Source organism: Lichenostomus cassidix, unplaced genomic scaffold, assembly GCF_008360975.1.
Source record: "Lichenostomus cassidix isolate B80296 unplaced genomic scaffold, HeHo_3.0 HiC_scaffold_772, whole genome shotgun sequence".
NCBI classification, from domain to species: domain Eukaryota; kingdom Metazoa; phylum Chordata; class Aves; order Passeriformes; family Meliphagidae; genus Lichenostomus; species Lichenostomus cassidix.
Window position 1 is genome coordinate 133,657 of NW_028147600.1, and position 12,130 is coordinate 145,786.

General features: G+C 52.9%; 1 protein-coding gene across 1 annotated transcript; it reads left to right on the forward strand.

The window, feature by feature from the left end:
• Positions 1-641: 641 nt before the first annotated feature.
• Positions 642-11,755, forward strand: LOC146421840 (diacylglycerol O-acyltransferase 1-like). Its single transcript, XM_085047007.1, has 6 exons — positions 642-871; positions 4,811-4,898; positions 6,685-6,725; positions 8,910-8,995; positions 10,190-10,242; positions 11,567-11,755. Exons 1-6 carry the CDS (start codon positions 642-644, stop codon positions 11,753-11,755), a joined length of 687 nt encoding a protein of 228 aa, XP_084903133.1.
• The last annotated feature ends 375 nt before the right edge of the window (positions 11,756-12,130 follow it).

Below are 12,130 nucleotides of genomic sequence, written 5' to 3' on the forward strand. Positions count from 1 at the left end.
TCTTCCCTATTCCCCAAACCCCTCAATTCCCCAAATTCCCCTCAATTCCTCAATTTCCCCTAAATCCTCCCAAATCCCTCAATTTTCCCCAATTCTCCAAATCCCCTTAATTTAGATCTCCAAATTTCCCCAAGTTCCCCCAAATCCTCCTCATTTCCCACATTTCCCCTGAAATCCCCCAAACCTCTGGTGTTCCAAAATTCCCCAAACACTAAATTCCCCAAAACACCCCAATTCCCCCAAAATTCCCCAAATTGTCCTAATCCCCAAATCTCCCAATTCCTCCCAAATTCCCCCAATTCCCCTCTAATTCCCCCAATTTTCTAAAATCCTCCCAAATTCTTCCCAAATCCTACCCAATTTCCTCCAATTTCCCTCAAATTTCCCCAAATTCCCCCAAATCCTCCCAAAATCCCCCAATTTCCCCCATTCCCGCTCCGCCCCGCCCCTCTCCCATCCCTCCCTCCCATTGGTCCCTCCCTATCCCGCCCCCTCTCCCCATTGGCTCCCCTTTCCCCGCACTCCCTTTCCATTGGTCTCTCCCCCCGTCCATCATCCCCTCTCCGCTCTGCCATTGGTGGGTTGGGGTGGGCGGGGCGTTGCCGGGTTACAAAGGGCGGGCGCGGCCGGGCCGGGCGCAGATGGGCGAGCGCGGGGGCAGCGCGGGGGGCGCGGGGGGCGCGGGCCTGGCCCCGGCTCCTGGCCCTGGCCCTGGCCCTGTCCCGGGCGGCGACAGCGACAGGGGCGACACCGGACACAGGGCCGCCGGCCACGCCGCGGGGAACGGCGCGGCCAGGAGGAGGAGGGCAGCCGGCCAGAGAGCGGCGGCCGGGCTTGGGGACAGCGGGGATGACCCCGCGGGAGACTTCAGGTAACGGGCCGGGCGGGGAGAGCGGGGCTGGGGACCGGCCTTGGGGACACTCGGGACACTCGGGACACCCCTGGGTGGGCCTGGGAGCCGCAGCGGGGCGGGGGACACTCGGGGAGGCTCAGGGACACCGAGCCTCATGGCGGGACAGGGACACTCGGGGACACTGGGGAGCCTCAGGGACCCTCATGGCGGGACAGGGACACTGGGAACCCTCGGGGACACTGGGGACCCTCAGGGAGCCTCAGGGAGCCTCATGGCGGGACAGGGACACTGGGGACCCTCGGGGACACTCGGGACCCTCAGGGAGCCTCAGGGAGCCTCAGGGACACTCGGGACCCTCAGGGACCCTCATGGCGGGAGAGGGACACTGGGGACCCTTGGGGACACTGGGGACCCTCAGGGACCTCAACCCTCGGGGACACTAGGGACCCTCAGGGAGCCTCATGGCGGGAGAGGGACACTTGGGACCCTCAGGGACCCTCGGGGGGCCTCATGGCGGGACAGGGACACTGGGGACCCGCAGGGATTCCCCTCAGACTGGGAGAAGGACACTCAGGAGCTCCCTTTCCGGGTTGGGGACATTCGGGAGCCTTAGGGACCCTCAGGGTGGCAGGGGACACTCGGGAGCCTCAGGGACCCTCGGGGACACCGAGCCCCAGGGTGGCAGGGGACACTTGGGACCCTCCTCCCCCGTTTGGGGACACTGGGGACCCTCAGGGACCCCTGTCAGCATGGCAGAGGGACACTCGGGGACCCTCAGGGCTGAGCCTGGGACACTCTGAACCCCCCGGGCCCTGTCCCCGTGTCCCCCTTTGCCCGAGGGTCCCTGTCCCCCTGTCCCGCCCCGTTCGGTGTCCCCAGGGTCCCGGTGCCCCCTGTCCCCGTGTCCCTCCCCCCGGTGCCCCCTGTCCCCGTGGCCCGGGACGATGTCCCAATGTCCCAACCCTGCCCCGCCACTCCCAGTTGCGACACCGCGGGGACAGCCGAGGGGTGGCCCTGCCCCCCCCCGCGCCACCTCCGTGTCCCTTCCTTGTCCCCCCCATGTCCCCCCGTGTCCCTCCTTGTCCCCAGGCTTTGGGTGACACTTTGGGGGGCGCAGGGTTGAGGCCACCCCCCCCGAGCAGTGGCTGTCCCTGTTTGGGGTCCCCTTGTCACTCAGAGGGTCCCCCTGGGGTCCCACTGTCCCCTGTCCCTGTTAAGGGGTCCCACTGTCTCTGTTTGGGGTCCCCCTGGGGTCCCACTGTCCCCTGTCCCTGTTAAGGGGTCCCCTTGTCACTTGGAGGGGTCCCCAGGAGAGTCCCACTGTCCCCTGTCCCTGTTTGGAGTCCCCAGTAGGGTCTCACTGTCCCCTGTCCTGGTTTTGGGGTCACCTTGTCACTCGGAGGGGTCCCAGCACGATCCCACTGTCCCCTGTCCCTGTTAAGGGGTCCCACTGTCCCCTTGTCCCCTGGTTTTGGGGTCCTTCTGTCCCTGTTTGGGGTCCTCAGCAGGATCCCACTGTCCCCTGTCCCTGTTTTGGGTCCCACTGTCTCTGTTTGGGGTCCCCCTGGGGTCCCACTGTCCCCTGTCCCCAGTTTTTGGGGTCCCTCTGTCCCAGTTTGGGGTCCCCAGCAGGGTCTCATTGTCCCCTGTCCCTGTTTTGGGGTCCCACTGTCCCTGTTTGGGGTCCCCCTGGGGTCCCACTGTCCCCTGTCCCCAGTTTTTGGGGTTCTCCTGTCCCAGTTTGGGGTCCCCAGCAGGGTCTCATTGTCCCCTGTCCCCGTTTTTGGGGTGTCCCCTGTCCCAGTTTGGGGTTCTCTCTCCTCGGTTTTGGGGTGTCCCCGTGTCCTTGTTTGGGATCCCCCTGGGGTCCCTCTGTCCCCCTGGGGTCCCACTGTCCCCTGTCCCCATTTTCGGGGTGTCCCCTGTCCCCAGCAGGGGTGTCCCCTCACGCCCTGCCCAAAGCTGGGGTCACCAAGGGATCCCCCAATCCAGGAGCCCTAAAATCCCCCCAGGTCACCCCAAATCCCCCCAGGTCACCCCAAAAGCCCCCAGGTCACCCCAAACCCCCTAAGGTCACCCCAAATCTCCCCAGGGTCACCCCAAAAGCCACCAGGTCACTCCAAAATGTCACCAAGGTCACCCCAAACCCCCAGGGTCACCCCAAACCCCCCTTGGGTCATCCCAAAAGCCACCAAGGCCACCCCAAACCCCTCTGGGTCACTCCAAACTTCCTAAGGTCACCCCAAAACCCCTAAGGTCACCCTAAAATCCCCCTAAGGTCACCCTAAACCCTCCTAAGGTCACCCCAAAACCCCCCTAAGGTCACCCCAAACCCCCTAAGGTCATCCCAAAAGCCACCAACATCACCCCAAAATCCCCCAGGGTCACCCTAAAAGCTACCAAGGCCACCCCAGAATACCCCAAGGTCACCCCAAACCCCCTAAAGTCACCCCAAATCCACCCCAAACCCCCCTTGAGTCACCCCAAAAGCACCAATGCCACCCTAAAATCCCCTAAGGTCACCCTAAAATCCCCTAAGGTCACCCCAAACCCCTCTTGGGTCACCCCAAAAGCCACCAGGTCACCCCAAATCCACCTAAGGTCACCCTAAAGTCACCCCAAACCCCCTAAAGTCACCCCAAAAGCCACCAAGGCCACCCCAAAATACCCCAGGGTCACCCCAAGAGCCACCAGGGCCACCTCAAAGTCCCCTAAGGTGACCCCAAACCCTCCTTGGTCACCCCAAACCCCCTAAGGTCACCCCAAACCCTCTAAGGTCACCCCAAATCCACCCCGAACCCCCTAAAGTCACCCCAAACCCCCTAAGGTCACCCCAAACCCCCCTAGGGTCACCCCAAAAGCCACCAAGGCCACCCCGAAGTCCCCTGAAGCCACCCCAAAATCCCTAAAGTCCCCCAAAAGCCACCAAGGTCCTAAATCCCCTAAAGTCACCCCAAATTCACCCCAACCCCCTAAGGTCTCCCCAAATCCCCCTAAGGTCACCCCAAAAGCCACCAGGGCCACCTCAAAGTCCCCTAAGGTCACCCCAAATCCACCCCAACCCCCCTAGGGTCACCCCAGAAGCCACCAAGGCCACCCCGAAGTCCCCTGCAGCCACCCCACCCCACCCAGCCCGGGCCATGTCCCTGACCCGCTAATCACCCTAATCACCCTAATTACCCCTAATTAACGCTAATTACCTCATCACCCCACGGCTTATCATCGGGGGACTCTGCACCCGGAGCTGGCACTGCCACCCAACTGCCACCCAACTGTCACCGCCTGGGGCACCCCTGGGGCACCTCTGGGGCACCTCTGTCCCCTCCTGTCACCTCTGTCCCCTCCTGTCACCCCTCTGTCTGCTCCTGTGTCACCCCTGTGTCCCCTCCTGTCACCCCAGGGTCCCTGCCTGTGTCACCCCAGTGTCACCTCTGTCAACTCCTGTGTCACTCCTGTGTCACCCCAGGGGTGTCCCCGAGCTTTGGGGACCTTTCTGTGCCACCTCTGTGTCACCCCAGTGTCACCTCTGTCAACTCCTGGGTCACCCCTGTGTTGCCCCAGGGGTGTCCCTGAGCTTTGGGGACCTCTCTGTGTGTCACCCCAGCCCTGGGGGGGGGGGGGATCAGGGTGCTGTCCCCACCATGTCACCATGGTGTCCCCAGGTGTCCCCAGCCTGTCCCCATGGTGTCCCCAAGTGTCTGCAGCCTGTCCCCTGGTGTCCCCAGCTGTCCCCAAGTGTTCCAGTGGTGTCCCTGTGTTGTCCCCAAGTGTCCCCATCGTGTCCCCTCTGTGTCCCCAGGTCTTCCCAACTGTCCCCAAGTGTCCCTGCATTATCCCCAGCCTGTCCCCAGCCTGTCCCCCTGGTGTCCCCACTGTGTCCCCTGGTGATGTCCCCAGCTGTCCCCATGGTGTCCCCAGGTGTCCCCCTGGTGTCCCCATGTCCCCATGTCCCCGCAGGTGTCACAAGGTTCAGGAGTCTCTGCTCAGCTCAGCCAGTGGCTACAGCAACTACCGCGGGGTGCTCAACTGGTGCGTCGTCATGCTGGTGAGTCGCGATACAGAGAGAGAGAGAGAGACCCTGTGTCGTGATAGAGAGAGCCTGTCGCGATAGAGAGACCCTGTCGCGATAGAGAGAGAGCCTGTTGCAATAGAGAGATCCTGTCATGATAGAGAGAGAGAGCCTGTCGCGATAGAGAGAGATCCTGTTGTGATAGAGAACCCATGTCGTGATAGAGAGAGACCCTGTGTCGCGATAGAGAGAGCCTGTCATGATAGAGACCCTGTGTCGCGATAGAGAGACCCTGTGTCGCGATAGAGAGAGACCCCCATGTCGCGATACAGAGAGCCTGTCGCGATAGAGAGAGATCCTGTCGCGATAGAGAGACCCTGCTATCACGATAGAGAGACCCCATGTCGTGATAGAGACCCCATGTCGTGATACAGACCCTGCTGTCGCAATACAGAGAGACCCCCATGTTGCGATAGTACCTTCCTATCATGATAGAGACCCCTGTTGTGATAGAGAGACACCCCGTGTCGCGATAGAGACCCCGTGTCTCAATACAGAGACACCCCCTGTCGCGATAGAGACCCCATGTCTCAGTACAGAGACACCCCCTGTCGCGATAGAGACCCCTTGCCACGATAGAGAGAAACCCCATGTCGCGATAGAGACACTCTAGAGACACTCTATCACCCCATCGTGATAGAGACCCTGCTGTCGCGATAGTTCCACCCTGTCACGATAGCCCCTCCCCGTCACAATAGAGCCCTCCCCGTCACAATAGACCCTCCCCTGTCATGATAGCCACTCCCAGTCACGATAGTCTCCTGTTGTGATAGTTCCATCCCTGTCACGATAGTCCCCTGTCGCGATAGTCACTCCCTGTCGTGACAGACTGACCCCCTCCCATATCGTGATAGTCCTCCTGTCATGACAGACTCTCCCTGTCACGACAGACCCTCACTGTCACGACAGTCCCTCACTGCAATAGCCCCTGTCGCGATAGTTCCCCTGTGCAGAGCCCAGGGTGACACTGAGGTGACACTGAGGTGACATTGAGGTCACCATCCCTGTCCCCAAGGGGTGCAGAGCCCTCCTGGTGACATCAGGGTGACACTGAGGTGGCACCAGGGTGACACTGGGATTCTCATCCCTGTCCCCAAGGGGTGCAGAGCCCTCCTGGTGACATCAGGGTGACACTGAGGTCCTCGTTATTGTCCCCAAGAGGAGTGCAGAGCAGCCATGGTGGCACTGAGGTGACCCTGGTGACCTCATCCCAGTGTCCCCAAATGTCCCCAATGTCCCCCAAGTCCCCAATGTCCCCAATATCCCCAATGATGTCCACAATGTCCCCAACATCCCCCAGTGTCACCTCAGTGTCCCCAAATGTCCCCAACATCCCCAAATGTCCCCAATGTCCCCAATGTTCCCAGTGTCCCCAGTCCCCCCAGTGTCCCCCAGTGTCACCTGTGTCCCCAGTGCCACCACCCCTGGCACACCCCGGTGACACAACAGCCCCAGGGTGTCACCAACCCGGGGTGGCACTGGGGTGACACTGGGGGGTTGGTGACATCCCTGTCCCCTCAATGTCCCCTCCTGTCCCCTCCTGTCCCCTCCTGTCACCTCCTGTCACCTCCTGTCCCCTCCTGTCCCTGATGTCCCTGATGTCCCCTCAATGTCCTCATGTCACCTATTGTCACCTCAATGTCCCCTCAATGTCCCCTGCTGTCCCCTGATGTCCCCTGATGTCCCCTGATGTCCCCTCAATGTCACCTCCTGTCACCTGATGTCACCTCAATGTCCCCTGATGTCCCCTCTGTCCCCTCAGGTGCTCAGCAACGCTCGACTCTTCCTGGAGAATCTCATCAAGTGAGGGACAGGGGGTGGCACTGTCACTGTTGTCACCGTTGTCACCTGGGGGGTTTGTGGTGGCACTGTGGGGTTGGGGTGGCACTGTCACCATTGTCACCGTTGTCACCTGGGGGGTTTGGGGTGGCACTGTCACCATTGTCACCATTGTCACCTGGGGGTTTTGGGGTGGCACTGTGGGGTTGGGGTGGCACTGTCACCGTTGTCACCGTTGTCACCATTGTCACCATTGTCACCATTGTCACCATTGTCACCTGGGGGTTTGGGGTGGCATTGTGGGTTTGGGGTGGCACTGTCACCATTGTCACCGTTGTCACCGTTGTCACCTGGGGTTGGGGTTGTTTAAGGGTTAATTTTTGGGGTTATTTTGGGGTTTATTTGGGTTTTTTTGGGTTTATTTTGGAGTTATTTTGGGGTTTATTTTAGGGTTTATTTTGGGGTTCTTTTGGGGTTATTTTTAGGATATTTTGGGGTTCTTTTGGGGTATATTAGGGTTATTTTGGGGTTATTTTTGGGGCTGTTTGGGGTTATTTTTGGGATTATTTTAGGGTTATTTTTGGGTTACTTTGGGTTTATTTTTGGGGCTGTTTGGGGTTATTTTTGGTGCTTTTTTGGGTTATTTTTGGGGCCTTTTGGGGTTATTTTGGGATTATTTTGGGGTTATTTTGGAGTTACTTTGGAGTTATTTTGGGGTTATTTTGGGGTTATTTTGGGGTTATTTTGGGGTTATTCTCAGGGCTGTTTGGAGTTATTTTTGGGATATTTTGGGTTATTTTTAGGATATTTTGGGGGTTATTTTTGGGGTTATTTTGGGATATTTTAGGGTTATTTTTGGGCTGTTTGGGTTATTTTGGGTTTATTTTTGGGCTGTTTGGGGTTATTTTTTGGTGCTTTTTTGGGTTATTTTTAGGATATTTCGGGGTTATTTTGGGGTTTATTTTGGGGTTATTTTTGGGACATTTTGGGGTTTATTTTGTGATTATTTTGGGTTTGTTTTCAGGGCTGTTTTGGGTTATTTTTGGAGCTTTTTTTGTTATTTTTGGAGCTTTTCTGGTTATTTTTGGAGCCTTTTGGGTTTATTTTTGGGCTGTTTGGGGTTATTTTAGGTATATTTTGGGTTCATTTTGGGGCTGGTTGGGGTTATTTTTGGGGTTATTTTTGGGGTTATTTTTGGGTTGATTTTTGGGGTTTTTTGGGTTGATTTTGGGGTTTGTTTGGGGCAGTTTTGGGATTATTTTGGGTTCATTTTTGGGGCAGTTTTGGGTTATTTTGGGTTCATTTTGGGGCTTTTTTTGGGGCAGTTTTGGGGTTCATTTTTGGGATTATTTTCAGGGTGTTTTGGTGTTACTTTTGGGTTTATTTTGGGTTCATTTTTTGGGTTGATTTTGGGTTTATTTTGGGTTCATTTTGGGTTTTTTTGGGATGATTTTGGGTTCATTTCTGGGTTATTTTGGGTTGATTTTGGGGGTTTTTTGGGGCAGTTTTGGGATTATTTTCAGGGTATTTTAGTGTTATTTTTGGGATGATTTTGGGTTATTTTTGGGATTATTTTGGGTTGATTTTTGGGTTATTTTGGGCTGATTTGGGGTTTTTTTTGGGGCTGTTTTGGGATTATTTTCAGAGTGTTTTGGGGTTACTTTTGGGTTTATTTTGGGTTCATTTTTGGGGCAGTTTTGGGTTGATGTTGGGTTTTTTAGGGGCAGTTTTGGGGTTCATTTTCAGGGTATTTTGGTGTTATTTTTGGGATGAGTTTGGGTTATTTTTGGGATTTTTTTGGGTTATTTTGGGCTGATTTTGGGGTTTTTTCAGGGCAGTTTGGGGATTATTTTCAGAGTGTTTTGGGGTTACTTTTGGGTTTATTTTGGGTTTTTTTTGGGTTGATTTTGGGGTTATTTTTGGAATTATTTTCAGGGCATTTTGGGTTCATTTTGGGCTTTTTTTGGGGCACTTTTGGGATTATTTTGGGTTCATTTTTGGGTTCATTTTGGGGTTTTTTTTGGCAGTTTTGTGTTATTTTTGGGTTGATTTTGGGACTATTTTGGGTTCATTTTTGGGTTATTTTTGGGATTATTTTCAGGGTGTTTTGGGGTTATTTTTGGGATTATTTTGGGGTTATTTTTGGGATGATTTTGGGATTATTTTGGGTTGATTTGGGGCTGATTTGGGCTCTCTCCCCCTCCCCAGGTATGGCATTCTGGTTGATCCCATCCAGGTTGTTTCTCTGTTCCTCAAAGATCCTTACAGCTGGCCTGCTCCCTGCCTGGTGATTGGTGAGGAAAAAACCCAAAATTTACCCCAAAAATCACCCCAAACCTGAGCCTGCTCCCTGCCTGGTGATTGGTGAGGAAAAAACCCCAAAATTTACCCCAAAAATTAACCCAAAATCCCAAATCTGACCCCAAAAATGAACTCAGCCACCCTGAAAACCCCAAAAATTACCCCAAACACCCCAAAACCCCCAAAAATGAACCCAAAAAACCCCAAAATGACCCCAAAATCACCCCAAATCATACCCTGCTCCCTGCTTGGTCATTGGTGAGCCAAAAAACCCCCAAAATCCCAAATCTGACCCCAAAAATGAATTCAGCGACCCTGAAAACCCCAAAAATCACCCCAAACACCCCAAAACCCCCAAAAAAACCCCAAAAATGACCCCGAAATGACCCCAAATCTGAGCCTGCTCCCTGCTTGGTGATTGGTGAGCCAAAAAACCCCAAAAATGACCCAAAACTCCCAAACCTGACCCCAAAAAACCCCAGAAATGCCAAACCTGACCCCAAAAACCCCAATGAAACCCCAAAACCCGACCCTAAAAACCCCCAAAAACCCTCAAAACCCCCCAAATCCCACCTTAAAAACCCCAAAATCCCCGAATTGACCCCAAAAAAACCCTAAAAACCCCCAAAAGTCCTCAAACCCAACCCCAAAATCCCAAAAAAACCCCAAACCCCAAAAACCCCAAATCTCCCCAAAACCCCCATGCCCTAAAATCCCAAACCCAACCCCAAAACCCCCAAAATCCCCTAAAACTCCCCAAAGAACCCTAAAACCCCAAATCTCCCAAAAACCCCATCTGATCCCAAATACTCCAAAAACCCCTTAAATCCCAAACTCCTCAAAACCCTAAAACCCCCAAAATCCCAAAACCCCAAAATCCCCTAAAACCCCAAACTCCAACCTCAAAATCCCCAAATAAACCCCAAAACCTCAAAACCCCAAAAACCCAAATCCTCCCATCCCCAAAAGAACCCCAAACCTGATCCCAAACCCCTAAAAATCCCAAAACCCTAAAAATCCCCCAAAACCTAAACCCCAAATCTCCCCAAACCTGATTCCAAAATCCCCAAACCCCTAAAACCCCAAGAAAACCCTAAAAAATCTCAAACCTAAGCCCCAAATCCTTAAAATTCCCAAACCCCCCAAAACCCCAAAAAACCCCAAAAAACCCCAAACTTTCCCCGCAGTGTCCAACGCCTTTGCTGTTGTGGCTTTGGGGCTGGAGAGACGACTGGCTGAGGTGAGAGAATTTGGGATTTTGGGGATTTTTGGGATTTTTTAGGAGATTTTGGGGGATTTTTTGGGATTTTTGGGGAAATTTTGGGGTATTTTGGGGGAGATTTGGGGAGAATTTGGGGAATTTCTTGGGGTTTTTTTTTATTTTGGGGGGATTTTGGAGAATTTTTGAGATTTTGGGGGATTTTGGGGAGGATTTGGGGATTTTTGGGGATTTTGGGGGATTTTGGGGGAGATTTGGGGGATTTTTGGGAGATTTTGGAGAATTTTTGGGGAATTTGGGGGAATTTTGGGGGATTTTTGGGGAGATTTTGGGGATTTTTGGGGATTTTTTGGTGGATTTTTGGTGGTTTTTTGGGGATTTTTGGGGATTTTGGGGAGGATTTGGGGAATTGCTTGGGATTTTTTGGGATTTTTTTGGGGATTTCTTGGGATTTTTGAGGGATTTTGGGAGATTTTTTGGGGGATATTTTGGGGATTTTTTTAATTTTTGAGATTTTGGGGGATTTTGGGGATTTTTGGGGGATTTTGGGGGATTTTTGGGATTTTTTTGGGGAGGATTTGGGGAATTTGTTGGGATTTTGAGGATTTGGGAGAATTTGGGAATTTTTGGGGGATTTTGGGCAACTTTGGGGAGAATTTTGGGGGATTTTGGGGGTCTCTGGGGGGATTTTTGGGAATTTTGGGGGGGATTTTGGAATTTTTTGGCAGATTTGGAAGATTTTTGGGAATTTTGGGAGAGATTTGGGGAAGATTTGGGAATTTTGGGGGAATTTGGGGGAAAATTTGGGGTTTTGGGGGAATTTTTGGGTATTTCTTGGCAGTTTCAGATCTCTCTTGGCTATTTTTGGTTATTTTTGGTTGTTTTAGGTTACTTTGGGTCCATTTTGGGTAATTTTGGGCAATTTTTGGGTAATTTTGGGTATTTTTTGTCCCTTTTAGGGCTCCATTTCAGAATCCTCCAGCTCAGTTTTGGGCTATTTTGGGTCATTTTTCACTCTTTTTTCACTATTTTTTGCCTAATTTTGGGCAATTCTAGAGCTGTCTCAGATATTTTGAGATATTTCAGGTAATTTTGGGCAATTTTTGGGTAATTTTTGGCTATTTTTTTGTCCCTTCAGGGCTCCATCTCAGAGTCCTCAGGCTCAGTTTTGGGTTATTTTTGGCTGTTTTGGGTCATTTTTCACCATTTTTTTGTCATTTTTGGCTATTTTTTTGCTATTTTTGGGCACTTTCAGAGCTCTCTCAGCTATTTTGGGATATTTTGAACAATTTTTGGGTAATTTTGGGTAATTTTGGGTAATTTTGGGTAATTTCTGTCCCTCCAGGGCTCCATCTCAGAGTCCTCAGGCTCAGCTCTCCACGCTCTCAACCTGCTCAGCATCCTTTGCTTCCCAGCGGCTGTGGTGCTGCTGCTGCCCTCTGTCACACCTGGTGAGACAAAATTTGGGGTTCAGGACCCAAAATTCGGGTTCAGCACCCCAAAAAACCCAAAAAACCACCCCAGATTTGGGTAAAAACCACCAAAAAACCCCAAAAACCCCAAATTCCCCTTGGCTGTGGTGCTGCTGCTGCCCTCAGTCACACCTGGTGAGACAAATTTGGGCAAATTTGGGGTTCAGGACCCCAAAATTCGGGTTCAGCACCCCAAAAAACCCCAAAACCCCCCAAATTTGGGTAAAAAACCCCTAAAAAACACCAAAATACCCAAAAAACCCCAAATTCCCCTTGGCTGTGGTGCTGCTGCTGCCCTCAGTCACACCTGGTGAGCCAAAATTTGGGGATCAGAACCCAAAATTCAGATTCAGCACCCCAAAATTGGGGTTCAGCACCCCGAAAAACCCCCAAAACAACCCAAAATTGGGTAAAAAAACCCAAAAAAACCCCAAATT

What these genes read in the sequence shown, in the direction of transcription:
- LOC146421840 (XM_085047007.1), top strand. Translation starts at nt 642, where the DNA reads ATGGGCGAGCGCGGGGGCAGCGCGGGGGGCGCGGGGGGCGCGGGCCTG. An exon ending in ACTGGTGCGTCGTCATGCTG is followed by an intron (nt 4,899 to 6,684) that starts GTGAGTCGCGAT and finishes CTGTCCCCTCAG; the next exon opens with GTGCTCAGCAACGCTCGACT. An exon ending in TGCTCCCTGCCTGGTGATTG is followed by an intron (nt 8,996 to 10,189) that starts GTGAGGAAAAAA and finishes CTTTCCCCGCAG; the next exon opens with TGTCCAACGCCTTTGCTGTT.